The sequence below is a fragment of the Danio aesculapii genome, chromosome 2 (assembly GCF_903798145.1).
Source record: "Danio aesculapii chromosome 2, fDanAes4.1, whole genome shotgun sequence".
NCBI classification, from domain to species: domain Eukaryota; kingdom Metazoa; phylum Chordata; class Actinopteri; order Cypriniformes; family Danionidae; genus Danio; species Danio aesculapii.
Genome location: NC_079436.1, coordinates 39,890,128 through 39,917,697, shown reverse-complemented (window position 1 = coordinate 39,917,697; position 27,570 = coordinate 39,890,128). Strand labels below are relative to the sequence as shown.

General features: G+C 34.5%; 2 protein-coding genes across 2 annotated transcripts; one reads left to right on the top strand and one right to left on the bottom strand.

The window, feature by feature from the left end:
* The first annotated feature begins 4 nt into the window (after window positions 1–4).
* Window positions 5–7,467, top strand: si:ch211-122l24.6 (uncharacterized protein LOC557261 homolog). The gene is made up of 5 exons (XM_056467605.1): window positions 5–133; window positions 479–571; window positions 808–949; window positions 3,607–3,721; window positions 7,330–7,467. The coding sequence occupies exons 1-5, from the start codon at window positions 58–60 to the stop codon at window positions 7,465–7,467; spliced, it is 564 nt and encodes a 187-aa protein (XP_056323580.1). The 5' UTR covers window positions 5–57.
* Window positions 7,468–7,666: 199 nt separating this feature from the next.
* On the bottom strand, window positions 7,667–10,052 carry ccl20l (C-C motif chemokine 20-like). The gene is made up of 4 exons (XM_056467617.1): window positions 9,912–10,052; window positions 9,647–9,764; window positions 8,083–8,160; window positions 7,667–7,899 (listed from the first exon to the last, which is right to left on the bottom strand). Exons 1-4 carry the CDS (start codon window positions 9,979–9,981, stop codon window positions 7,803–7,805), a joined length of 363 nt encoding a protein of 120 aa, XP_056323592.1. The 5' UTR covers window positions 9,982–10,052; the 3' UTR covers window positions 7,667–7,802.
* Between the last annotated feature and the right edge of the window lie 17,518 nt (window positions 10,053–27,570).

The following is a 27,570-nucleotide window of genomic DNA, read 5'->3' as shown; positions in this document are numbered from 1 at the left end:
TTGTCTAATCGAACGACCAACGCAGGATTTTGACAAATTATCCACGAACAGTGGAAAATGGGGTCATTTCTTTCGATTCCAGTGAAGCAAAAGCCTGAAATATATGAGCTTCCGACTTGGGTGCAAAGAGACGGTTAGTGACTGCGTTATTCGATTAACATTAACCGTTGATACAAGTTCAGAGGTGTGGAGTGTTTGTAACACTTGTAATATTTAACTGTTGTAAACATTTACTTTGTTTATTTAATAATTTTTCAGTTTTTCCCATTTGTTTAGCAATATGTTATTTTTCCAATTTGTAAATCAAAAGTAAAATAAAATATATTTGACATTAGTTTGACATTAGTTTGTTAATATAACGTTATTTGGTTTACACTTAACTTTAAGTTAGCTGGGTCAGCCTAGGGAGTATGACACGATATTTACGTTAATGTTGACGGTTTATGTGATGTTGAAGTTGTTTATCGTTGTGTTACAGATGATGAGATATTCCAAGAATTCAATGAAAACATTTGTAAAACCATGCGTCGGCAGAATTTGCGTTCCAGACAGGAATTGAACCTCTTGAATGGTATGTCACATTTTCTGAAACATGTAACGTTACTGTAGGCCTGGAAGTTTGTCTACAGCTTCCTAAAAGCAACTCTTCTATCGTTTTGAAAATAATGCACAAACATAGCTTGTTTTTATTCACTGAATATCTAGAATATTCATTACCAGCGTTCATAATAGGCACTGGCATAATCATCAGGTGTTGATAACATTTTTTTGTCTCTTTCTCTCAAAAAAAAAAAAAATGTTTTTCAGCATACAGACGTAACTGGAGTTCAGTGGTTGAAAAATTGATGAAAAAATACCCCAAGTGGTCTTCTGAAGACATCTTGAACCTTAGATATCGGTATGAGATTGTGGCCAAACGTTATGGCTTTCTTCTCCACTTCTGTAACTTGTAAGTGTACACATGCATTGAACACTGGTGAACTCAGACACAGATTATTTATGTATGTACAGTTGAAGTCAGAATTATTAACCCCCCTGAATTTTTAGCCCCCCTGTTAATTTTTTTTCCAATTTCTGTTTAACGGAGAGAAGATTTTTTTAACAGATTTCTAAACATAATAGTTTTATTAACTCATTTCTAATAACTGATTTATTTTATCTTCGCCATAATGACAGTAAATAATATTTTGCTAGACATTTTTCAAGACACTTCGATACAGCTTAAAGTGACATTTAAATGCTTAAATACAGTAGGTTAATTAGGTTAACTAGGCAGGTTACGGTAATTAGGCAAGTTATTTTATAACGATGGTTTGTTCTGTAGACTGTCGAAAACAATATAGCTTAAAGGGGCTAATAATTTTGACCTTAAAATTTTGACATTAAAATTTAAACATAATTTGGGAAATATTTTAAAAAGTAAAAAAAATAAATATATCAAAGGGGGGCTAATAATTCTGACTTCAACTGTATGTATGTACAGGGCTGAAATGAACCTTTTTGCTTGGTAGCACTGGTGCTCCTAACTTTTCAGAGCCAGAGAACATATATATTGCATTTGAAAACAACACTAATCAAAACTAACAATCAAACAAAAAATAAATGCCTGCGCCCACCGGCCCTGCACACACTGCTGGATATGAATAAAATGATAATAACGTTTTAGTTGTGTCTGATATTGCACAGATGCTATTGACAAATAACTAGGCCCACACACGCACAAAAATCCACAGACTTCCGCAGATTTTTAACCCATCATTGAGTCTATGTATTTACTTGTATAAATGTGTGTGAATTCATATTTACTCAGTTTTTAAGTTAATTTCACTAATATTAATGTGATATAATAATAGTAATATTAAAATTTTCATATGATTTATTACCAATACATTATTAACGTAATTTAAGGACTTGCAATTCTGTCTAATTGTATTTGCATTGCAAACATTAAATAAAAGTTAAAAAGCTATAATTTTTTATTTCACATATTAAATGTTTAGTTATTTTCCTAAAATCATTCCGCATAAATCCAGATTTTTTTTCTCTAAATTCTCTGCAGAAATAGCAAAAAATGCCAGCAGATTCTGTTTGGCCCTACATGTAACTTATTATTTAAATTGCATATGTTATCTTAATACCAATAACGGTCTTTTCATGAGCTGCAATATTGGTTTTATCTCCTTCCTGCAGGCTTTGAGGTTAATGCTATAGGCATGTTCATAGCGGATTTTAACCCAATAGAAGTCTTTCATGCACTATTCGAAAAGTGTAAATGGTGTATTAACATTCACCACATGATTACTAATCAGATGTGCCATTATTTATAACTTTAGGGGATTTCTAAAACAAAATCTTCAGCTCTTTATATTTTTGTGGTTGTAGCTTCCTGTCATCTGTAGGAAGAAGCATTGACTGAGTGACTGACAGCTGATATTAACCAGTACATTCGCATTCAGTTCTAAAGCAGTGAGTCAATCAGAAGAGCTTGAAGGCAGGGCAAGCATTGCTGTCTTGGTTCAGTCAAAATCCTTTTAAGTCAAGTCATTTCACTCGGCGACCATCTTTGAAATGCCTCTCGGCATCTGTTGGAATGGAAAAACATCAAATTCTTCAAAACTGCTTGACAAGCTTATGATTAACGTTCATATTATGGAACATACTGACCTCAAAAGCACCTATTGACCTTAAACCGTCCACAAGAAGTCGATCACCTCGATTACTTACTGAGTGACCCAAACCCTTCCCGACAACCAACCAATAGTGTTTTCAAAAGCAAGCATAAGAGAAAAGTGCTCTGAAACCACATAGTTTCACTTTGATTTTACATTGCCTTTATCTATCTTGTGGAACTGCTTCTCCGGAAGCTCTCAGAACCTGAGCACTCTGCATCAGCATCAGTAGGACACCATACTAAGTGAAGCAAACTTATTTGATTACAAATCATAGACACTGTTAAGTTTTTTTGCGGTATTTATTTGTTGTTGTGAATAGGCATGGGAAGATAACCGTTTTCAAGGTATACTGTGGTGTGGAAAAGTCAGGGTTTTAAAACCGCCAAAATTTTCTGCTATACCGTTCCTAAGGTATGAGTAAAAATTATTTTATTTTTTTATCCGTCAGAATCTTATACCGGCCCATGCCTAGTTGTGAAAAGAACTGCACAAAAACAATCCTTTATTTGTCAATAGTATGTCCTTGTTAATATCATTAATGTGAAAATGAAGAAAAGTTATTGGTTTAATTCTTTTTGCCTAAAAACTGCTTAAACATTATGTTTAAAAATGTTTTTGCAGTTTCACAAAAATGTAGGCTAAAGCACATATTTACAACGTTGACTATTTCAGCTGTAGGTTGCATTAAATTCTAAACATACAAAATAAAATAATCGTTAAATAATTTTAATTATGGTAAAGTGTCAATTAATTAGGGTTTTGATTTAGGTCATTTAACCCAGGCCATAGATAAACTACTGTTCTCAGGGGAAAAAAAGTTACTGTCCAACCAGCTTGTGCACGTCTTACGCTCTTAATTTTAGCCATTGATGTGACTATTCTCTCTTTTTTATTTTTCCTATTGCTATTTCTCTACCTTGATCTTATGGCACAGCAATGAGCTGCTTGACTCCATTTCTGATGAGTCTTCTCCTGAGCAGCGCAGAGAGATGTTTAGCAGTGTAGACACCCATCACTTCTACGCACTCAACTTCAAGGAATATCTTCAGGTTATGATTACAACAATACTTATGTCGTCTAGGGGTGTAATGATATTAGATTGACCAAGAATAAAATAAAATCATTCCATAGTTTGAGTTCTGAAACTAAAATTCTGAGTAGTAGACAAATGAGACAGGATTGATAAGGTGACCAAGAAGACTCAAAACAAAATATAAAACAAAATACAAAGTTTTAGCATTATTTAGTTCTGATTTGCCATTTTAGTTTTATGTGTTTATGTGTTTAATTCAATTGATTAAAATCATGGCTTCACTTTGCTAGTTTACATCAGCTCAGTAGCTCCACTAGATGTCGCCATTCACTTGTGTAGTGCTGTCAGCATTAATCTGCATGTAAGAATGGTAGACTATTTGAAAACGCAGGATTTTAAATAGTTTTGACATCCTTTATTCTAACGTGACTTTCAGTATAAATGCTAAGTCAGTCTATGTAGCAATTAAATTTCTGCAGAGAGAGTCTCATTGACAAATAGGCTTCACTTCTTCACTTCTAATATGTGTGTTAAAGTGTAAGCAACAAGATTTAGATTTTGAATACATATTAAACATAAATAATACTAGACTTTCTGCACTGGTACACATGCAGAAGTCAGTTTCTAAAAATAAGGAGACATATTTTAAAAACGATTGTCTTAACAATACTTATAAGAATAGAACTACAAATTGGCACACCATACCTCCACCAGTCCATACAAACTTGTGGAATGGAGGAAAATCACACAAAAGTTTAGTTCTCATTTACTAAATTCCAGCAATACAACCCACAGGCCTGCTTTTCAGTGATAATATTGAGATGATTACGCAGTATCACTAAAGTGCTCAAAAAACCTGTCTTGTCCTCATATATTCCAGTAGCATGTAAATGCCTACCTAGATTACATTCTTGAAACCGTAAAAATATTGCACATAAGAAATAATAATACTCATGAATAAAACACAAACACCCCAGGTGCGTTCCGACTGAAAGTACTGGCACATGTAAACATCATATCGGAATACATATGCCATAAAATTCCCCATGCTCTTTGAGGGTTTATCTGAGAGGATGATAGAATGAATCATTTATTTATATATTAAATATAAAAAAAATGAGTCGCACCAAGCAGAAAAAAATGTCATAAAATGGGACCATTTGCTCACAGTCTATAGCCTTGCCAGTGGTGTATCACGTAGACTGTAAAAAAATATGGACTTAGTATCTGTTATGTCACCCATAGGTTTCTAAAGAGCACAAATGAAGCTACAAGTGGGAGTGGCCAACCGTCGTCATTTTGTTCGTGCTCTGACCGGGGGTAACTAAAAAAGGGCAAAGAGGTTGAGCATGAGCCGAGCTACAGTGCCTGCAAGCATTATGCTTAGATAGGGTTTTCTTTGGGAGAAACGCTTAATACTTCATTACCTGCTATTCGCTTGTGTTCTGACCACATGTGCTTGGTTGTATACAATATCAATAAAGTGTTTAGTCTTTTAAAAACTCTGTAAGCTACTAAGCATTGTTCTTATGACATTTTTCTACAGGAGGAAAGCGATAATTACATCAAAATACTAATATAGTCTGTGTTAGTAAATGCAAGGCTATTTATGTCCAGGCATAACACTGTATGACAACGTTTCAGATGACTGTTCTATAGCCTACAGCCAGTTTTAGGGAAAGTCACTTTTGAAAGTATAATGCATTACAATATTAAGTTACTCCTAAAAAGTAAATAGTTGCTTGATCTCTTTCAGAACTTGTTTTTTTTTTCTTTCTTTTTTTAATAAAGGAGTTCTGCAATTAATAACGCATTGTATAACCTACACCTACATTTAAAAACCCATCAAAAATAATATTTTAGGATAGTGTTATCTGAGAACTTATTGACCCCAGAGCTACTGTATACATGCCATATATGCAGATTATTTAAAGTTTAAAGCAACATATTTGCTACTTTTGTACTATTTGTCTTAAGTAAAATCACTGTCTATTTAGTCTAGAATCGCTTTTTTATTTGATGCATTCAAAATAATACATTACGTTCTCTCACTGACTGCGTGATTCATTTTGACTACTTTAATTTTAATTCAGCAATTTGTTTTTTAAAGCTAATTAATTAAACCAAAAAGTATCTCGCGTTACCATTTTAAAAAAGTAAATCAAACATTATTACTTAATTTTTAAAAGTAATGCGTTACTTTACTTTTGACTTAGAAGAGTAATATTACTACGTAACTTGCATTATGGATTACCCCAACACTGCCTACAGCTAATAAATCTGTCAGATTGTGGAGTGCATTCAAGTTGTAAAGAAAATTATAAATGATCAATTATCTTAAAACAAATACATGTATAGATATGGTATATAAGTATGAAAGAATTTCTCTCACCTGGGCAATGGCGCCCACGTGAATGGTTTGTGAGCACAAATTAGTGCACACAGCATGCCATATTATCTGATAATTGTAAGAAATAATTTCAAAAGGCAATATGTTGTTGAGTTTAACAGCTAATCCGCTGGCAAGACCTAGCTGTCACTCAAGTGGCCACGCCCTTAATTATGAGAACTAAAAATAAAAAAAATTCAACCCCCTCACAGTTGTCATGAAGTGTTATATTAGTTATATACACCAAAATCATTGTTTGTACCAGGCTGTAAACACCTATTTTTCTGCTGCTAAGTTGGCTAATTTAACATTGGGGTCATTAGAAATGTGCTCTAATTTGCAGCCAGGCCTGGCGGAATTTTAATGAACTGCAGTTCCAGTTACTTCAGTATTTAGCTTCATGATGGAGAGTGGGATGTTGCCACTTGGTCACTGTTGTCAACTGTTCAACGAAAAGGCGCTAAACTTTGCCCAAAAATCACTAAAAGTCACTAGATTACATCATACGTTAATTCGCGTATTACTGACGTCATCACGTTCTACCATTTGTTTGTTTACAGCCTATATGGTCAATAAAGGGGTATTTATATTTGCAGTACGCTTTATGTAAGCATGTCAATGTAACTAAATTTATTGCTGTATGAATACAGTATATCATTATAGATGTGTAGTGAATTTGCAGTAATCTCTCAGATGTAATAAAATCAGACAAGTTCTGAAATTGTCACTAAAATATCTGTGATTGTAAACAAGAAAAGAATAAACGGTAAAATTAAGTTGTTAAAATAAAGGAGAAGCAGATCGGTTTGACTGTCCAAGGGAAATACCTTCACACTGCCGGTGCTAAATCATTTGCCGTCAGTACGCAGAGGGTTGATCTGCTCTCAGGCTGCAGGTGGGAGAGACTGCTGTAGAAGGACTGGGCTGCCTGTCAGTGCTCTGAGGAGGGGGAGGGGCCAGCGGCATCATTGAGCTCATTGAGAATAGTATTTACAAATGACAATCTATAAAAATCTTCAGTAACACACAAAAAAGTCGCTAGATTTGTCGCTAGTCGCTTTTTTGAAAAATTTTCGCTAAATCTAGTGACAAAGTCGCTAAGTTGGCAACACTGCGCTTGGTGTATCATCACACCCCTAATGTTGTCCCATTATAAACTACTAAGCACAGATCAGGTGTAAAAAAATATGTTTTAAATGTTTTATATTTATCTTTATATCTCCTTTCTTTTTTAGATAATGGATAAAATAGGCATTGAAACACCCGTACCTAGGCCTCCAGGAGTTGATGAAGACAGAGATGAGATTATGGTCTTAATTGATGATTTATTACAATGTCACATGAGTACCCAGATGGTCTATAAAGTATTCTAAATTTCAGACTGATCATTTCAGTTATAAAGCTCAACTGCAGTTCTTTTAATCCTTTGTTTTGTTTAGTCTCCCAACTGGGTTTTGACTTTTAAGAAGAGAACAAAGATTTGTTTTGTTTTTATTGTATTTTAATTTTTAAGACAAATCTGTACAGCTTCTTGAACTAAATATATTAGAAAAAAAGAGGGCAATAAAATAGTTCTGTGAAAAAACAAAGTTGAGATTTATTGTTAAAAATGATTAGTCAGGATAAATTTAATGCATGATAAACATCATCAGTGATTAATTCAGTCAGTTAAATGCTTTGTTTAAAGCCACATTCATCTGTAAAAGCTTCATGGGCTGTTGGTGGTATTTGTTTGAATCACACTATTCAGTCCAGCAGTGGTGAGGCGCAAAGATGCTTTGTTCTCCAGTTTAGCAATTTTAGACCTATACAAAAAAAAGTATAAATTCAGGTCAGGCTGTCATAAACAGAAAATCAATAAATGTTCCAGTTGGTCACACTATTCACCAGCCAGTGATGATAAATGTTAACTACAATGTTTCTATGGTACATTTGCCACATATTTTAGGTCATTTGTTTTTAAAATGTCACACACTTTGGCTGCTTACCTCAGACGTGCGAGTGCAGTTCTCACCCACTGATCCTCAATGCTCGCACATATCTTCTTATTTTTCTGGGTGATAAAACTGAGGAGAAAGATGAAAATAAATGTTTTTGGAGACAGTAGTTTGTTTTATATTTTCTTCTAAAAGTGGCTAAAAGTGGGTTTTTTTGTTTGTTTTTGTTTTTTTAGGTCAACTGCCTCTTAAAGTGAAGTTGAAAGTCTGAAACCAATTGTAAGTTTAACTGAATTTGAATAATATATATTGCTTGACACACACTAGTATTCGAAAGTATATTTAAAAAGTAACACTAAATAAAAATGTGTATTAAGGATGAATTACATTTATCAAAGTAATTACACATGCAGTACAATGTTACACAGGGTTTTTAGATAATTGCCTTTTGAATTAGAAGCACGTCAAAGAATGATCAAATATTTCACAGTTCACAACAACAAGCAAAGAATCTGTTTTAAATTTTTGTAAAATTTAAAAATCACTGTAAAAATGCTCAGTTTCATGCAATTTCTTCATGTTTTCCAAACACAAAACGTTAAATTAAAAGTTTTTACAAGTAGTTTTACAACAGTTTTGAGGTGGTTTTAACATAATTAAGTCCTCACAAAGAAAATTAAGAATTGTCTCTTTAATTTACTTTTAATGAAATTAAGGATTGTCTCTTTAAGCTACTTATTTAAAGTGAGCTGGAACAAGCATTAATAATATTTTGTATGTATATGTAATATTACATAATACACTTCAATTTAAAAGTATAGGAGAGCTCTGATTGATTTATTTTATGTTTTTGAAAAAGTGTCTTATGTTCACTACCCAATTTAAAACATTTTATATTTATATGTTATGTTAAATTGCTTTAATCATTCTTTTTTAGATTTCTATGCAAATTATTTCATCAACACTTTGAAAATTGAAACATGAACATTCATTTGACTTTTTCTGTATTTTTCCCTTTTTATTTTAATGTCAGTAGTTAGCTCAGCTTCTATCTGCATGAAAATAATGCTCTTCACATGATTTCAGAATGATACACTAGAAAAATTTTTTTTGCCATTTTTTTATTAATACAAATTAACTTTTTTCAGTCATCACAACTTACAATAATCAAACTGACAAAAACTATTGAGTTAACTTTTTTAAAAATAAATATATAAACCTGATTAACTTAATAAAGTAAGTTAAAGCAACACACACATATTTGTTGTCTTGACTATTTGTCATAACATTTTTAACTGAAACCCTCTAACTAATTTGTCCTTTTTTTTTTTTTTAATAATCTACAAATAATGCATATTTTTACAACTTTAATGCCACACATTTTCTTACATCTTTAAATAATAGTTGTTTTATTTTATATTAAATTATGTAATCAATTTTTTAATAGCATCATAGACTTTACAGTGTACTCGGGTGTTAATACCGCGGGGACTTTTTTTGCATCCGCTGTTCACCCTCATATTTAAATGCATGGTTAAATGTGCCTATTTTGGTATAAGTGTGGGTGAGTGGGTGAACCTTGATTCTTTCTTGCGGTCAGATAATGGTGACTCACATGATGGCATCTATACGGCACACCTCGAGGGAGCTCTGCTCAATGAAGCCTGCGATCACACCGAAGGGCAAAGGAGTCCGAGTGTATTTCACACAGCAGGCATAGTTCATCGGCCCATCTGACATCAAACGAAACATCTTTTTTACAGTCATATACTCATAGATCCATCAAAACTAGGTATGTTGCTTCTATTACATTATATGTTCAAATATAAACAGAAAGGTAACCGTAATCGCAAAAAAATATAAAAAAATTAGAAACTTACATGCTTTTGGAGTGTGAGGAAACAGGCTTAGAAAAACGATGCTGATGAGAGTGATGGAGACCAGAGACATTATGGAGCTTGTTTCAGATACACAGAGATGTGTGGTGAGGTTTTGCAGGGTCTTATATATGTAGTAGTGAGTGATAAGATCAGTTGCACACGTTCAATAGAATGTCAAATCAGATGCAGTTTCCAAAATGAGGACAGCAACCACGGGAAAAACAGAGGACAGGAAAGCCAATATTGCAATGTTACAAGACTCCAACCACAGATGTGGTGCAGAGTTATAAAAGACTTTGATCATATTATCTCGAGCAATTACACACGTCCCATATAAGACGTTACGCTAGTTTTAGTATTTTTTTTGTTTACATTTTGCACGAAGTCTGACTGATGTTGTATTTAATGTAAATGAGTAACCTGTGTGTAACACAGATTTAAAAATAACTACTGAAAAAAACTTCTTAAAAAACCCAATTCTATTTCAGTCTGTTCTATCGTATTATATTGTTTACAATGGTATTCATTGTTGAGTCGCGAAAGACAACATAGATACTTTTGTTTTCTTTTTATTCTTAGTCTGAGGCTGTATTTCTAAAAAAAATCTCCTAGAAAAATATCTTTATGTCTGTCTAACTACCATAGGACATGCTATGGGTTGCTATAGGCTAGTAATGCTTTTATGCAATTAGCATGCTAATTTAGGATAGCAAAATACCAAAAAATGCTAGCTTCATAATCTAAACTATGCTAATCTCTTTTGCAAATTACCAATGATTTTATCATAGTAAAAGCATAGTAACCATAGTTTTTGGTACATTGATTGAATGCAATACCAAATATCATGGTTAAAACATAATACCAAAAATCATGGTGATTTTGTGAGTTCCTTTGTATGGACTTACAATAACCATGTTTTTATCCACTTGTAACCAAGGTTAATTTTCTAAGTGGTGTATGAATACATGTTAAAACATTAAAAGCCTAAACATGTCAGTTGTGTTCAAAATATTATCAACATATTAGTTTATTCCAATGTAAAGGTAAGCACACTTACAACATGCTATACACATGAACACATTAGAAAATTAAGAACAAACAATAGTTAATAATGAACACATTAGAAGTGTCATAAATGTGTATTTAAAAATGTTAACATGCTAATTATTTCTAGAATAAAGTTTAAATATGGTAGCAACATATTTTAGCCAAATGTCATGCGGCTAAAATGTTAGAAAACATGCTAAAGCATGTTAGCATGTGTTATAACATAAAAAAAATGTGTGCTACCAACATAATGCTAGCAAAGTGTCAAAACCATAGACTGTAAAAGATATGGACGTAGTATCCGTGATGTCCCCCATAGGTTTAACAGGAAGAAAGTGTGAATTACTCCAAACACTCCAAATTTAGTCTGTGTTAGTAAATGCAAGGCTATTTATGAAACCCAGGCATAACACTGTTTGACAACGCTTCTGATGGCTGTTCTATAGCCTACAGCTAATCAATCTGTCAGTTTCTGGAGTGCATTACAGGTCTAAAGTAAATTATAAATGATCTTAAATAAAACAAAAACATATATAAAGGCCACGTGAATGGTTTGTGAACACAATTAGGTGCACAAAGCATGCCATATTATCTAATAATTGTAAGAAATAATTCCAAAAGGCAACTGACTGTAAAGCCACATAAAACAAAACAAAAATATGATGTATATGCCGAGTTCATGTCAGAGGTGAGATGACGGCAACCAGCAAGACCTAGCTGTCACTCAAGTGGCCACGCCCTTAATTTTGCAGATTTAATATAACTTAATATAAACAAAACAGATGAGTTATAAAACAATTTACCCCCTCACAGTTGTCATGAAGGGTAATATTAGCAATATGAACCAAAATCGTTCTTTGTAGCAGGCTGTAAACTCCTTTTTTCTGCTGTAAAGTTAGCCATTTTAACAGTGGGGTCAAAAAAAATTTGCTCTGTATAGAGCCTGGACTAGCAGAATTTCGATGAATTGCAGTTTCAGTTACTTCCGTATTGGCTTCCCGAGGGAGAGTGGGAGATTGCCACTTGGTCAAAACATGTTAGCTGTGTGCTAAAACATGCAAGCAGCATGTTAATCTATGATAGTAGTGTGTTAAATTATGTCAGCTGTGTGTTGTTTTTCTCAGCTGTTTTGGTACATTTTTCAGATCAGAATTGAAATTTGCAAAACAGTAAGTGCATTTCTCAAAATAATGTACAAACAGCAAAACACCATGGATTACCTGCAAAACCCAGTCTCTTGCTCAAAATCCTTAGTTCATCTCTCAAAACTAAATTTCTGTGTCAATGAATGTGTCAATGCTGTCTGAATGTATGGATGTCCTTGTGTATGGACAGTCAAATTACTTAGTCATATTGTCAATATAACAGTGTTCTCTGGAGGGGTGTTCTGATGTAAACTATGGATATGGATTAATATAATAACTATGGATATTTATTAATGTAATATCAACATATTAACAGATCATGTCATTGTGATACAAAAAGGAAAAGACAGCACTGCATAGCATGAAGAAACAAAACAAAACAAAAGTAGCAATGTGAACATAGGTAAATCTCCTATGAGATGCACAATACCAAAATTCTGACTTCGATACAAAACCAAAATTAAATAGCATAATACCGATATTAAATTAATACTACAGTGACCCCAAAAATGAAGTGTGTAACCCCTATTGATGAGCACTCGCAACTACAGCTGTCACTCAAAAGTACCGGTACTAAAAATGTGGAATCGTATTATTTTGAGAGCCAGGGTATCGTGATACTTTTTTAGTATCGGTATATCTTGCAACACTACCTTAAATTTACCAATTGTAGACAGATTAAAAAAAGTCAAATGGAAAATATAGGAAAATGCATTACGACAAAGTATAAGGACAACTTGTTTTTTCAAAACGCTATGAGAAACTGCTTTTTTTGATGTGCATAAGTGGCACACTGATCTGAAGATTGAACAGGTAATTTTGAGAGTTTCAATTCAGATCTGAGAAATTGATCAAAGGGACTGAGAAAACTGTAAAATTGTGATTCTTTCTTTCTTTCTTTTTTTCTTTCTTTCTTTCTTTCATATAAATTTAACATTCAAATCTGTGTGAATCATTCAGGCTAGGCTTTTAAACCAAAGTTTGTTCAAAGTGTACCAGTACTATCTAGTTTGTCCTCTTTATGACTAACATCAAAACTCTTATGTCATCTCTTGTCATGTATTTTGAATAATTTGTTTAGCTCTTTGAAATTTATTGATTTTTATCTGATGCTGCTACGTCACTACATCATTTAGACAATTCTTCCGTACGGTGTCTTGAAGCATCTCGCACTACCAAATACGTTAACAGGGAAAGTTGTTTATTATGCAATGCGAGGATTAGCTACGCTTCTTCTTTACCATGACCCATTTAGTGGTGAGAACGACAATTTTCCCCTCTGAGCAAAAGAACAAATTAACATGCACAGCTTCCGTGACCTAGAAAACGTCTCAATACAGAAATGTAACCATTTATGGGAAGAGTCAATGTAAATATCATATATTTAGTTATCTATGTTTACCTTTGCATCTGCACACTGTTAATTGTTAAACAGGTAATGGTTTTGTCATGGGATGCTGCCTTAAGATGCATTTCTATTAAAACCCTGCATACGATTGATAAAACCATGACACATGAATTGTATATATTTAGAAAACATCTCAGGCAAGGTGCAAGCTGTCTGTTGTGAGCACGTTCTATTTTTGTCGACTGATAAATCATTTACACTGTATTTCCAAGAGATTGCAACCAGGCTTAATATCTTAGCAACCCTGTGGCTGTCAAGATTTTTTTTTCTTTTTTTTTCATTATATCATGCATCATTTCCTAACTCCACTCTCAACAGCATGACAAACAGTTTTTCTGTATTTTTTCTTTGCTAGTATTATTTGCTTGGTTAGATGTTTATACAGTATGCATCTAGAAATGGTTTGATGGTTACATAAAAAGGTTGATGGAATAGAATAGAATAGAATAGAATAGAATAGAATAGAATAGAATAGAACAGAACAGAATAGAATAGAAATCTTTATTGTCCACACATGTAAAATTCGTCTCAAAAAAATATTTCTAAAGGTCACCAAACCTTACAAACACAGAGCACAAACAAAGTGATGACAAAATTGATGAGTAGATAGGATTGGAAATATGAAAATATAGGTGAATGGTTGGATGGACGAGCAAGTGAACAGACGAAGGTGGATTGGTAGAATGTAAACATTGTAAAAATGTTTTTATAAGTTTATAAAAGGATGTTTTATAAATTTAGTGGAATGAACATAAGGCAAATGTGACCCTTCTAGTAATATGCATCGCTAAGAACTTAATTTGGTCATTTACGGCAATTTTCTCAATATTACGATTTTTCGGAACTCTCAGATTACAGATGTTCAAATAGGACTGGTCCAGTTGACATTTCTCTGTGGAGTTTGCATGCTCTCCTTGTGCGGGTGTGGGTTTTCTCTGGGTTTCCCCACATACGGTATAGGTGAATTGAAAAAACTAAATTGGCCATAAATTAGTGTTTGAGTGCACGTGAGAGTGTAAACTGGGTGTTTCCCAGTATTGGGTTGCAGCTGGAAGGGCATCCGCTGTGTAAAATATATGCTGGAATAGTTGGTGGTTCATTCCGCTGTGGTGACCCTTGATGAATAAAGACTAAGTTGAAGGAAAAATAATGAATAAATACTGAATTATGTAAACCATATATTAAAATGTATATATATTTTTAATAGATTTTATATATTTTAAATCATTACTACATGCATTTACTATTCATTTGAAAATTTATTACAGAATTTTAAATCATATATTAAATGTATAAAACTCATGCAGTGGTTAGCACTGTCGCCTTACAACAAGAAGATTGGGATTTCTGTGCGGACTTTGCATGTTCTCTCCGTGTTAGCATTGGTTTCCTCCAGGTGCTCCAGTATCCCCCACAGTCCAAAGACATCCGCTACAGTATAGGTGAATTGGATGAACTAAATTAGCTGTAATGTACAAGTGTGTGTGTGAATGAGTGTGTATGGGTGTTTCCCACTACTGGATTGCGGTTGCAAGGGCATCTGCTGTGTAAAACATATGCTGGAATAGTTGGGTTCATTCAGCTGTGGTGACCTCTGTAATAGATGGTTGTTTAATGTAGCAATGTGTATCTTGTGTAGGTGAACTAAATTAATGTTCCTGTAGTATTTGTATAATTAATGAGTTCCGTGAACCAATCATCCTGCAAATGCCAGACTTCTTTAAAGAAAGTAATGCCACATGCAGTGTTTTGAGCACTGATACCATCTGTCAATCACTTTTTCCGCGGGACTCTGGCATGAATAGGCAGAGTGATCTGTGTCGTTAAAAAGGTGCCTACAAACTTAGTTGGTAAAAAAGGTGCACAACCAACAGGAACAAACCAACAGTGTCTGAGGTTTTCACGAAAATAACTAGGTACAGGTGAGCGAAAGATTGAAGCAGTGTACAGACACTGTGACACATTACCTGATAGATTCAAAAGACTGAAGAGTTGTTAGATAGAGACAAGATTAATTCAATTTCACATTCAACAGCTATAGTGAGACGCGATCCAGCAGTACATCCTTTATCAACTGTCCGACGTGCACTGCTCTCTGGGGTTTTGTGCTCAAAGCACCCGCTGACTCCTGGAGCTCAGACGTGCACATACGCTGCAGTGCATGACAGAGTGTGTATGTGTGTTTGTGTGTGTGGTCATGTGAAGTGCGTTTTCAATGGTATAGTGTGGAAGGAGGGCTTTTCAGAAATGCTAGATGTAACGCCAGTGTGGACGTGGATCGTTTTCTTTCTAAAATGTCATTTTAAACCTAAGACGTATTAGTGTAAGCAGGGCAGTCAGTGTGCATTTTTCGAGAGCAGGGTTGCTTCTGCGACGGGGGTGGGGCAGAGGATTGCGATGCCGGCTTAGCATCGTGATGTCTATCGCCATCGGCAATGGACGATGACATCTTCTATCGACCCAACCCTAGTGTTAAAAGTAAAAACTGTTTAGAGTTTTGTGTCTAGATTTTTGATAAATGACATCAGGGTTCCGAAATTTGTTACAAAAAAAAAAGTAAACAAATTGTTTGAATGAGCAGAAAATAATCATTTTTGAGTGTAGACAGACAGACAAATGTGAAGCAGACACAAAAAAAAGATTTCTGCAAAACTGTTGCAAACAATTTATATGGGCTGAATTCAAACAAATTCATTCATTCATTTTCCTTCAGTTTAGTCCTTTTCATCAGGGGTCACCACAGCGGAATGAACCGCCAACTTATCTAGCAAATGTTTTAAACAGAAGATGCCCTTCCAGCTGCAACCTAGTACTGGGAAACGCCCATACACTCTCATTCACACACATACACTACAGCCAATTTAGTTTATTCAGTTCACATTCAAAACCGGAGCACCCGGAGGAAACCCACGCCAACACAAGGAAAACATGCAAACTCCACACAGAAATGCCAATTGGCCCAGCAGGGACTCGAACCAGCGAACTTTTTGCTGTAAGGCGACAGTGCTAACCACTGAGCCACCATGTCGCACATAAATAAATTAAATTTGAGAGTTTATCTTAATTTGTTTGTTCAAATTCAGCCCAAATAAATAGTTTGCAAACATTTAGCTCAAAAGAAATGAGTAAGTCCAATGAATCATATTTGAATCATTTTTTTCAGTGCAAGTTTTTGATATTTGCAAGTAGATATGTGCCATTGACGCATTGTGTCATTATACAAATGTGACGAGTTGGATTAATAACACTTAACATGACTAGACTGCTGTGGAACAGACTTGAGATGAGAGTGAGTAAAGATGATGTTGATGTCCACCGAACGCTGAGGTGTGTATACTGACACTGAGTAAACGCATTCAATCCCCTCTGTCAAAACAGCAGCGTGGCTCCATCTGTACGCAGAGCACAGTTGAATTCATCATCTCTGCCTGCGACACCTCAATATCTCCCCACTTTTCTCTTTTTATTGAAACCTTTCTTTCTGTCTCGGCTCTCCCCCGCATTTTTCTCTGCAGCACACGTGCATCATATTGTACGCCTCCTCTCGTCTGCGCCAGAGCGAGTGGGACTTTCTGCTCGTGCACTTCAATCTTTTCACATGTTTGCTCTCAGTCTGAATAATTACTGTATGTGGGTGGATGTAAGCTCTCATTCTGATTCTTTTATAATGACCCAGTGGGAGGTTAACAAATTAATACCTCAAATGATGAATCTGGAGAGACGGAGAGAGAGAGAGAGAAAAACACTGAAGACATGTCAGGTTACCATCTCTATCATTCACTGCTCCAGTTGATAAATATTTGATTTTGGGATTAAAATTCATGGGGTAAATGTTACACCTGGGTCCTGTGAAGCTTGAAGACAGACTCATAGATCACCCGTCAACGTGAGCCATCACGTACATTGATTTGAAATGTCTGTGAAATCACTCGTACTTATCTGACCTATAGTTTGACCTTGAGGTTAGAGGTGAGACGGTCATAAATCTCAGCTGTTTGTTCAGAAAATTAGTTGAATAAAAAAAATGGCACATCCCACATGCTCAGATTTTTTTTCTCTCGTGTAAAGAGCAGATGTTCTTAGCTAAACTGTAAGTTATTTGTTTTCCAAGCCGCCACTCATTTGAATTAAGAAAATATTTGTTTATGACCACTTTCTAGTCATATCACACATTAAAGTGAATATTATATAAAATCATGGTGTACACAAGATACTTGCTGCATCACAGACACCAATATTTTAACAATTTATAAAAAATGAATCACTTTCTGGTCATCGGATATTAGGCATGGACATATATATTGCGATCATGATTTTAGAAAGCATTACATCGCTTGGTAATATTATTATTACCATTGGTTGAGTCTCCCCATAGAGATTGATACAGCACTTGGACCTGGAAGCCGCTTCGCGTGATGTCGCACTTAACAAGTGGATTCCTTTTTATAGCGTAATTTACATAATCAGCCCAAGCTATATATTATTTCAAACTACTAGACATGTCAATAATTGTCAATTCACTGCCAGCCAACAGTTAATATAATATATGTGTCAATATAACTGTGTATTGATATATACTATTACCTTTATCTTATCTTATGGCAATTCGTAATTTTGATCTCATTTGTACAATTTAGTACGATTTGCTAATCTCCCAATGACGGGGCAGGGTTGGGTGCAACGGCTCTTTTTACATTTTCATCCAACTGAACTTGTACGAATTTGTACAAATTAGCCACTAAACTGACAAAGCGTAAAATAGTTTTGTTGCCCTGTGATGTATATATATATATATATATATATATATATATATATATATATATATATATATATATATATATATATATATATATATATATATATATATATATATATATATATATATATATATATATATATATAATATAATTTGTATTTATTTATTTATTTATTTTTATTTATTTATTTTTACAGTGTAGAAATACTAAATTAGACAGTTTCGTCCCCTAAGGCTGTTTAGTAATTATCACAAATGGCTCGGTGGTTACCACTGTCACCTCACAGCAAGAAGATCACTGGTTTGAGTCTCGGCTTTGCCAGTTGTCATTTCTGTGTGGAGTTTGCATGTTCTCCTCGCATTCACGTGGGTTTCCTCTGGCTTCCCGCACAGTCCAAAGTTATGCGGTATAGGTTAATTGAATAAACTAAATTGGCCATAGTGTATGAGTGTGTGTGCTGGGTTGTGCCTGGAAGGGCATTCACTGTGTAAAACATATGCTGGAATAGTTGGTGGTGGTTCATTCCGCTGTGGCAACCTCTGAAATAGAGACTAAGCCAAAGGAAAATGAATGAATGAAATGTTTTTTTTCTCTCTCTTTTAGATTATATATTTTTTCTATATATTTTTTTTCTTCCTTTCACTGTAAAAAAAAAGGTTTATGATGAGTCATAACAAATGTTTTTGGTAATAATAACGTATTTACCTAATTTAATTGTGTTTTTAAATGTTATTTAAGTTATAATACAAGCTGTTTTAGGTCAGTTTAACGTAATTTAAGTTCAAATGACTTGTAAGGTTAGTATGATTCAACTCATTAAAGTATTAGACTAATTCACCAGTTAAAGTATAACTGTTGCCACAGCATCAACCATTGAACATATGGACAAATGTTCAATAGTTGAACAATCAACCATTTACAACATGTAAAGCTTAAAGAATCAATCTAAAGAAAGTTTTTTTCTTGTGACTCTGTGGTCCAGATACTGTACATACACTTTAATAAAGTAATTTGAAACGTCATTCTTTCCCTTTAGGGGGCGCCAGAGGATATGGAGATTTTTTTGCTTTATTTATTTATTATAATATATTTTTTTTGCACTCCATCTTGCTTTCAGTAAAGAATGAGGATAAAGCTAAAATGAGTGTTGTTGTTTTCATGGAAAAATAATACTCTACCTACTTGCAATTCATTTGTTACCCGGCTTAGATGAAACTGTTTTAGTCATTTCCTGGTGGCATTTGTTCAACTTTGTCTTCTCATGAAAAAATGAAAATGCTTTTAACATTAAAATCACCTCAAAGGCCTTGGCCAGAAAACTGTCTGCTTAAGTAGGAGATTTGTCACAGAGGACAGCCAGAGTGGACACACAGACATAAATCTGAGGATGAATATCACAGCTGACATAACGTTAATGTCAGAAACACAACATATACATCCTACTCTCTTACTCTCTCTCTCTCTCTCTCTCTCTCTCTCTCTCTCTCTCTCATATTTGGGCCATGCTCCAACTTTAAAGTAATCAAATTTTTCTCATTTTAGGGGTGATTTTTGTAGTTTGCGATAAATTTTGTTCAATAAAGCTGGCAGGATGACAGCTATGAATGATGTAAAGGACACCAAAAAGAATGAATGATCATTTAAGGCCCCACTTCCTGCAAGGAGGGCCCCGTGCCAGAGACAACGTAGTTCGAACTCTATAAAAGTGTCAAGATAAAAGTTTCTGAGTGCTTTGCAGTACCACATTTGCAATGACTAGGAGATCCAGACTAAAGCATGAGTGAATCTGGAGAGCTGACCTGGTAGGGTTTGTCCCAAATGGTCTGAAACATGCTGACTATGAGACCAAAGGGATGTCCCATTTGTCATTCTTGGTTTCACGAACACCAGAGTATACTTTTTTGTACAAGTGTACACCGTAAACATTTTATTTAATATCTTAAAATTTTAAGTTGAATCAATTTAACTTTAAAAGTAATTTCAACTTACATCCCTTAAAGGAACACTCCACTTTAAAAAAAATAAATCTTATTTACAAGTCACCTAGAGTTGAATATTTAAGTTTTACCATTTAAAAACAGATATCTGGGTCTGGCGGAAGCATTTTTAGCTTAGCTTAGCATAAATTATTAAATCGGATTCGATCATTAGCATCTCACTCAAAAATTGAAATGACAACTCTCAGTTTTTCATTGATCTTAGTACATGATGTAACTGCAGTAGAGCCAAAAATGGAGAAACTGCATTAGAGAAAAAATATTAAACTCATGAAATTTTTCAGTGAGATGCTAACGGTCTAATCTGATTCAATGATTTATGCTAAGCTAAGCTAAATTTTTTCTCTGCAGACCCAAAGATCGGTTAAATGGGTTCAAGAATGGAAAATATCAACTGTTTAACTCTGTGACTTGTAAATTTTTTAAATTTTTAAATTGCCCATTTTCAAAAAAGAGTGGTATTACTTTATGTAAACTTCTATAGTGGTGAAAGAATTTGGAAAGGCTCAATGGTGAGTGAATGATGGTGCATAATTTTAAGTGAACTATCACATTAAAGATCCTTACTTCGCAGACAATAAGATATTTCTGGGAATTGTAATGAATGACATGCACCTGTCAATACACACACACACACACACACACACACACACACACACACACACACACAGTAATGCACACTTTGTTTATGCATTACTGCTACAATAGAATTGCTCAAGCAAACACAGAAAGCATAATTTTAGGTGAACCATCACTTTAAAATTCTTAACATCGCAGACACTAAAAAATCCGGGTCTGGCGGGGGCACTTTTAGCTTAGCATAAATCATTGAATCAGATTAGACCATTAGCGTATCGCTCAAAAAATGTAAATGCCAACTCTCAATTTTTCATTGATCTTAGTACATGATGTAACTACAGTAGAGTCAAGTTTTAAATAGGAAAATAATTTAAACTTGTGAAATTTTTCATTGAGATGTTAATGGTCTAATCTAATTTAATGATTTATGCTAAGCTAAGCTAAAAGTGCTCCTGCCAGACCCAAAGATTGGCTGAATGGATTCAAAAATGGTAAAACTGTTTAACTCCAGGTCAATTGTAAAATGAGCCAATTTTCAAAAAAGTGTGTTCCTTTAAGTAAATTTGTTTAGTGCTGAAAAGATTTGGAAAGACCTGATGAGCAAATGATGGTGCATAATTTTAAGTGAACTACCACATTAAAGATCCTTACATCGCAGACAATAATATATTTCTGGGAATTCTAATGAATGGCATGCACCTGTCAATACACAAACATACACACACAGTCATGCACACTTTGTTTGTGCATTACTGCTACTGTAGAATTGCTCCAGCAAACACTTGCCGCATGCTAACATTTGCTCAACACTGTCCTCCTGTGCAACAGAAAACAAACACAAACACACTGCAGGCCCAGAGGAGCATGGGCCAGAGTGCCACAATAAATCAAAGTGCCAACTCTGACACACACACACATACAGACACACATGCGGGATCTGTAGGCAAAATGCATCTTGACAAGAGCCTTCTCCACGCGGGTGCTTTGTGTTTTGGTGTCGGGAGCAGAGGAGTAACACAGATAACAGATGGATTTATGACAGGGCTTAGGCAGGGATTACGGCACCTCAGACCTAGATGATTGCACAGCTTATCATGTCACCTTTAGCTTTATCACAGACATTCGCTTCTGAGAAGACCGCCAGAGAGAACGAAACTGAAGCGGTATGGGGAGGGTTAGACAAAGACAGGGAGAAATGCAGTGCTTGCTATTGATGCTTGAGCTAATACAGCATAAACAAGGATTTTTATGCTACTCTGAAATATTATAAATCAGTTTTCTCTCAGCCTGCATCAAGTGATTCCAAACGGTTGTGCTTTATTTTGTTGAACACAAAAGAAGATATTTTGTAGAGAGCTGGGAAACTGTAACCATTGACTTCCATGTTATTTGTTTTTTTTTCTTAATATGGGAGTCAATGGTTACTTATTTCTTCAAAATATTATTTTGTGTTAACAGAAAGTAAAATTGTTTTGGAGCAATTAAAGGATAAGTAAAAGGCAGTGATGGGGAAAACGATGCTATAAATAAATGCATTACTAACAGAGATACTTTTTTCAGAAATAAGTAATAAAATGAGTTACTGTTTCCTCCATTACAATGCCGTTATTGACAATAAAATGCATGTTACTTGAGAACACTGAATCGGTTTTCATGAGACCAGCGTTACTTTTATAATTATGCAACTCAGATACTATTTGTGAGAACTAACTAGTATCTATAGCTAATTAAATGAAAGAGCCGCACACTGGTAAACGGTGACAGAATTTTGAGTTTTGGGTGAAATATCCCTTTGAAGGCATTTTGATGTGAATTAGTATATCATTGCCATGTAATTGTACTTATAGTTGGGTAAACTTGTTTAGTGGTAACAGGAAACTACAACAAATATAATTTATTATATATACAACAAATATAAACCAATTTTGAGAGAAGCCATCACAAATTGGTCTATTATAGGGTGCCGATAAATAAAACAATTGCACTCAGACTGATCAATGTTTTGTTAAACTTGACAGTGTACTGTAGGTCACATGACAGTTATAGCATAGTGAATATAGGATATGTAATGCAGAACAAAGAATTGTAATGTATTTAATGGGTGTTTATTATATGACAACAACATGTGGACCTGAAAATGCTAAAGCAACAATGGCGAATTACAGGGCCAAATGTGCAATCCAGGCTCCAGTTTTGGGGTAACGCATTACAAGTATTGTGAGTTACGTAATATTACTTTAAGTAACGAGAAAAGTATTACTTCAAAAATTAAGGAACTTAAAAATTAAGTAAAAAAAAAAATGTAAAAATAAAAATAATGCAAGTTACTTTTTAGTTTAGTTCACTTTTAAAAAATAAATTGCAGAATTAAAATGATTGTAGTCACATTGAATCATGCTTGCAATGAAAGAATGTAGGAACAGACACAATTGACATTTCTGCAATGAAAATATTCTCATTATTTTGAACACATGAAAGAAAAGGAAAAAAATTATTATCTGAATGGACAGTGATTTTTAAGTAGTTTAAAGTTATAGTTTGTCTTTAATTGCAGAGCTCCTCTATTTAAAAACAAGAAGGAAAAAAAAACCCTGCAAGTTCTGAAAGAGATAAAACTTCAGCCAGGTCAGATAAAGTAACTCAAAGGTAATGAAACGCATTACTTACCATAAAAAGTAACTAACTGAACTAGCTAATTCTTTGAGGAGTAACTCAATATTGTAATGACTTACTTTCTAAATTAACTTTTCCCAACCCTGCCAGGCTCATTGGAAATATGTGCCCAGGGCTACATTTTTGAGAACTGAGAAATATGTACCCTGTACCATGTTTTAATTTTCACAAATCCACTAGAGGCCAACATATAGATTTTTGACTATCTTAAATACATCACTAGGGCACATTTTTGGCCTGACATGAATAATACAGCTTTATTAGTTTTTGAGGATCTCTGTGAACAGGGCTCATGATGACAACAACTATGCTGTCTGTAGTTGCGTTTCGTTGAGAAATTGACTGCAGTAAATTTTATCGCTCAAAGCTTTTACTTGGAAAGCTATTTCTGGTTTGTAGTGTAGTATTTACACACAGGAACATTTGCGCATTGTTTTAAGTGTTAGGAGGAGTGACAGATGAGGAAGACGGTTGTGGGTCTGATGAATGGGGCATCTTGTCTCCAGCTGGAGAAATGAGCTGTGGTTTTGGGAGATGGTCAAGGAGGCCAAGCTATTACGCGATTGTATATTATCCTCCTCCAAACGTGCGTGTTAAAGTTAATGCCCTTCATTTTCACATCACTGGTATGTCTTTGTGGGCAATTATGAAATACATAAATTAGATAAATGGCGAGAGGTCGTTTACATATTTCTTTGCCTATCATTGTGTTTTATTGCTTAAAGCTCTCAGCATATGTGTGACTTTTGTTGGAGTGAATTTATGTCTGATTTACTTAAAGCTGCAGAGACCTTTCCCATGGACAGGCCTGCCTGTTTTTTGTGGGATTGTACAACATTTTAAAGGGATATTTCACCCAGAAATGAAAATTTACTCACTGTTTATTCACCCTTTATACTTTTTTTTTCTTCAGTTGAACACACAAGAAGATATTTTGAGGAAACTTGACTTCCATAGTAGGAAAAAACAATGGAAGTCACTGGTTAGAGGTTTCCAACATTTTTCCAAATATCTTCTTTTGTGTTTAACAAACAAAGTCAAATTTGTTTGTTACAAGTAAAGAGTGAATAAATTACGACAGAAAGTTCAGTGTTGGGTGAACTATCTCTTTAAGAAAAAGTGTGCAAAATTTAGCTGGGATGGATTTAGAAATTGTATTATATGCAGTACTAGGCTGTGTCTGGGACCTGAAAGCATAATTAATATAATAAGGGATAATGTCAAACAGTTATTATCACAAAATAAAGGCAGAAAGAGTTATTAGAGCTTGGCCAGAAGTTAGGCTTGACTCACACTTGTCTTAAATCCCAGAAAATGTTTAATGAATTTGAGTTATTGTAAATATTAGGCACTGCAACATTTTCTTTGTATAGTACATACACAACTGGTCAAACATTTGCAGTGATCGTGGAAAATGATGATGACGATTAAGAAGTGCATCTAACAGGTGCCGTATGCAAGTTTTAGGCATTTCTAAAGCATAAAAATAACAAAATATGTTTGCAGATATTTAAGAAACATAGCTAAGTGAACATTCTTGTTTATCTGAAAAACAATGCTGAAGTCAAATATTTTGCTTTGAAAATGTCTGTTACGTGCTGGAAGGTCTGTCTTTGTTTTGGTCCCTTTAACCCACCTAATGCCAAGGCTGGTTTGCCTTTGTAGAAAACAACGCATTTCGTTCATTCAGTCAGAAAGGCTCTCAAAGTGTGTGTCCGCGACTGAAATGCGACATCCGGTGGTTCAGAGTTCCACATGAGGTGGTTATTAATTAGCAAATTAAATACAAACGTCAACATTAGGTGAGCAGGATACATTGTAACCCAGCGTACTCCAACAACACACTACGTGAGGAGATATGCAGTGATAAGCAATTTGGCTGTTTGGACCAGACAAAACACCTTAAATGCTGCCATTCGGAAGCACAGAATAGTTCACTCACTGCACACCAACGAAATCGTAAGGTTTATAACCTAATGAATACATATTAAACATCTTTAACATAATGAAATGTAGATGCTGAATCACTGATATGTGTTGGCTTGCACTGAGTCAAGGTACAAATGATTTATTTTATTTTCAAAATCTAATCTGCTGCTGCTTTTAGTAGTATGGCGATAAATGTCATGTAAAATGCCATTCAAACTCACATTATTAGCATTCAACACTAAATAAAGCGCATGAGGAGTACCTGAGGTGAGCATTGTCAGTTTATCCTGTTGTTCAGCTGCAAGAAAAAAAGGGTGTTGGTTAGAACAAAAACTCATTTTAATATGGAAAATATTCCTTCCATCGTGTGTCGTTGCTTTTATTTAGGACACGACTTAAATCAGCCTTTAGGCTTGATAGTCAGACTAGCTCCTGTTGTTGTCATCAGTCTGGCAACTTGCGCTTGTGTGTGTTTTGAACCAGGCATGCAATATCTAGTTCCACATGGATTTCAAACTTCCATACTGCTGAAAAAAAAGTGTATTTATAAAACTGGCTTTTTAATATTTAAAATAATAACACTACTTCCCAGTGATGGGCTGTAGCTGGAAGGACATCCGATGCGTAACACATATGCAGATTAAGTTTGCAGTTCATCCGCTGTGGTGACCCCAGATTAATAAAGGGACTAAGCCAAAAATAAATGAATAAATGAATGAATAATTGAATAATAACACAACTATGTACACAACTGAAGAAAAAAAAGATTAGCCCTCCTTTAAAATTTAAATACATTTTTAAAATATTTTGCCAATTGAGATGTTTAAGAGAGAAAGGAAGTTTTTCACAGCATTTCTTAATATATATTTTTTTTCTTCTGTAGAAAGTTTGATTTATTTTAGTTTGGCTGAAATGAAACTAGTTGTATAGTTAAAAACAACTAAGGTCATTATAATTAGCCCCCTTTTGAAATTATTATATCTGCATTTACTATATAATAACTTGCTTTTAAATTGCTTTGAATTTAATTTATTTTACTTCAAATTTATTTTACTTTAATTCAAGTCTTCAATTGTGCTTTAAGCTATTGTAAATGCTAGTAAAATATCATGAAAAATTATTTGTAAACACTATGTAGTCATCATGTCAAAGACAACAGAAATTCATTATTAGAAATTAGTTATTATTTTGTTTTAAAATGTATTGGAAAAACTTCTCTCCATTAAACAGGACTTGGGAAATATTTTGAAAAGAATTCCAATTTCACAGCAGGGACAATAATTTTGTCTTCAGCTGTAGATAAGAAAATAGCTGGCAAGTAATAATAATAATTCTATTCCCAACAATGTTACCTGAAACTAACCATGATATTTATCTTATTACATATTTTTAAATATGTTAATTTGTGTTTAATTTATGGTGTTACAATATGTGACCAGCAAGAAGACCTTGTATGATACTGTAAAGTAAAAAATCAGCTCTGACTGTGAAGACTGCGATCAGCCGATACAGTTTAGCAGGCCTCAATATTTGATAAATGATCACGGCATGTACAGTTTTGTGTATGACAGGTGGTTAAGTTTGTGAAGGTCTGCTGCCCATAGGAAGTGAACAGCACATTACAGTCAGTTTCTCCTACTCCTCCAGAAAACTTCAGAGGATCTTGTCACTATCTGAGTGTGACTGCGCATGTGTGTGTGTGTGTGTGTGTGTGTGTGTGTGTGTGTGTGTGTGTGTGTGTGTGACCAAAGAAACAAAAAGTGCATGCAAAGCCAGAGACACACAGCAGGAATTCAACAGCTCACTGTCACTTCCTCCCCCGTCTGATCCCAGAGTGTGTGTGTGTGTGTGTGTGTGTGTGTGTATGAAGGGCCATGACAGAATGTATATAGTTTGATGGCATTTGTGTCAGTGAGTGGGCCAGTCTCTCTCTCTCTCTCTCTCTCTCTCTCTCTCTCTCTCTCTCTCTCTCTCTCTCTCTCTCTCTCTCTGCTGTGCTCAAGGCAGTGCATTAGCTGGCCGTTACTGGTCAGAAAAACACATTCAGTCTTGTATTTATGTGTCAAATCAAAGAGAAAAACAATTTTTTTTATTAAGAAATCCACACATACTAGTCCTTTTATT

Bases quoted from the DNA above. Each gene is read 5' to 3' on its own strand.
- si:ch211-122l24.6 (XM_056467605.1), top strand. From the start codon at position 58: ATGGGGTCATTTCTTTCGATTCCAGTGAAGCAAAAGCCTGAAATATAT. The intron at 572-807 runs GTATGTCACATT...AATGTTTTTCAG, and splicing joins GGAATTGAACCTCTTGAATG to CATACAGACGTAACTGGAGT. The intron at 3,722-7,329 runs GTTATGATTACA...TTTCTTTTTTAG, and splicing joins ACTTCAAGGAATATCTTCAG to ATAATGGATAAAATAGGCAT.
- ccl20l (XM_056467617.1), bottom strand. From the start codon at position 9,981: ATGTCTCTGGTCTCCATCACTCTCATCAGCATCGTTTTTCTAAGCCTG. The intron at 9,765-9,911 runs GTAAGTTTCTAA...GTTTGATGTCAG, and splicing joins TCCTCACACTCCAAAAGCAT to ATGGGCCGATGAACTATGCC. The intron at 7,900-8,082 runs GTAAGCAGCCAA...TTTTTTGTATAG, and splicing joins ACTGCACTCGCACGTCTGAG to GTCTAAAATTGCTAAACTGG.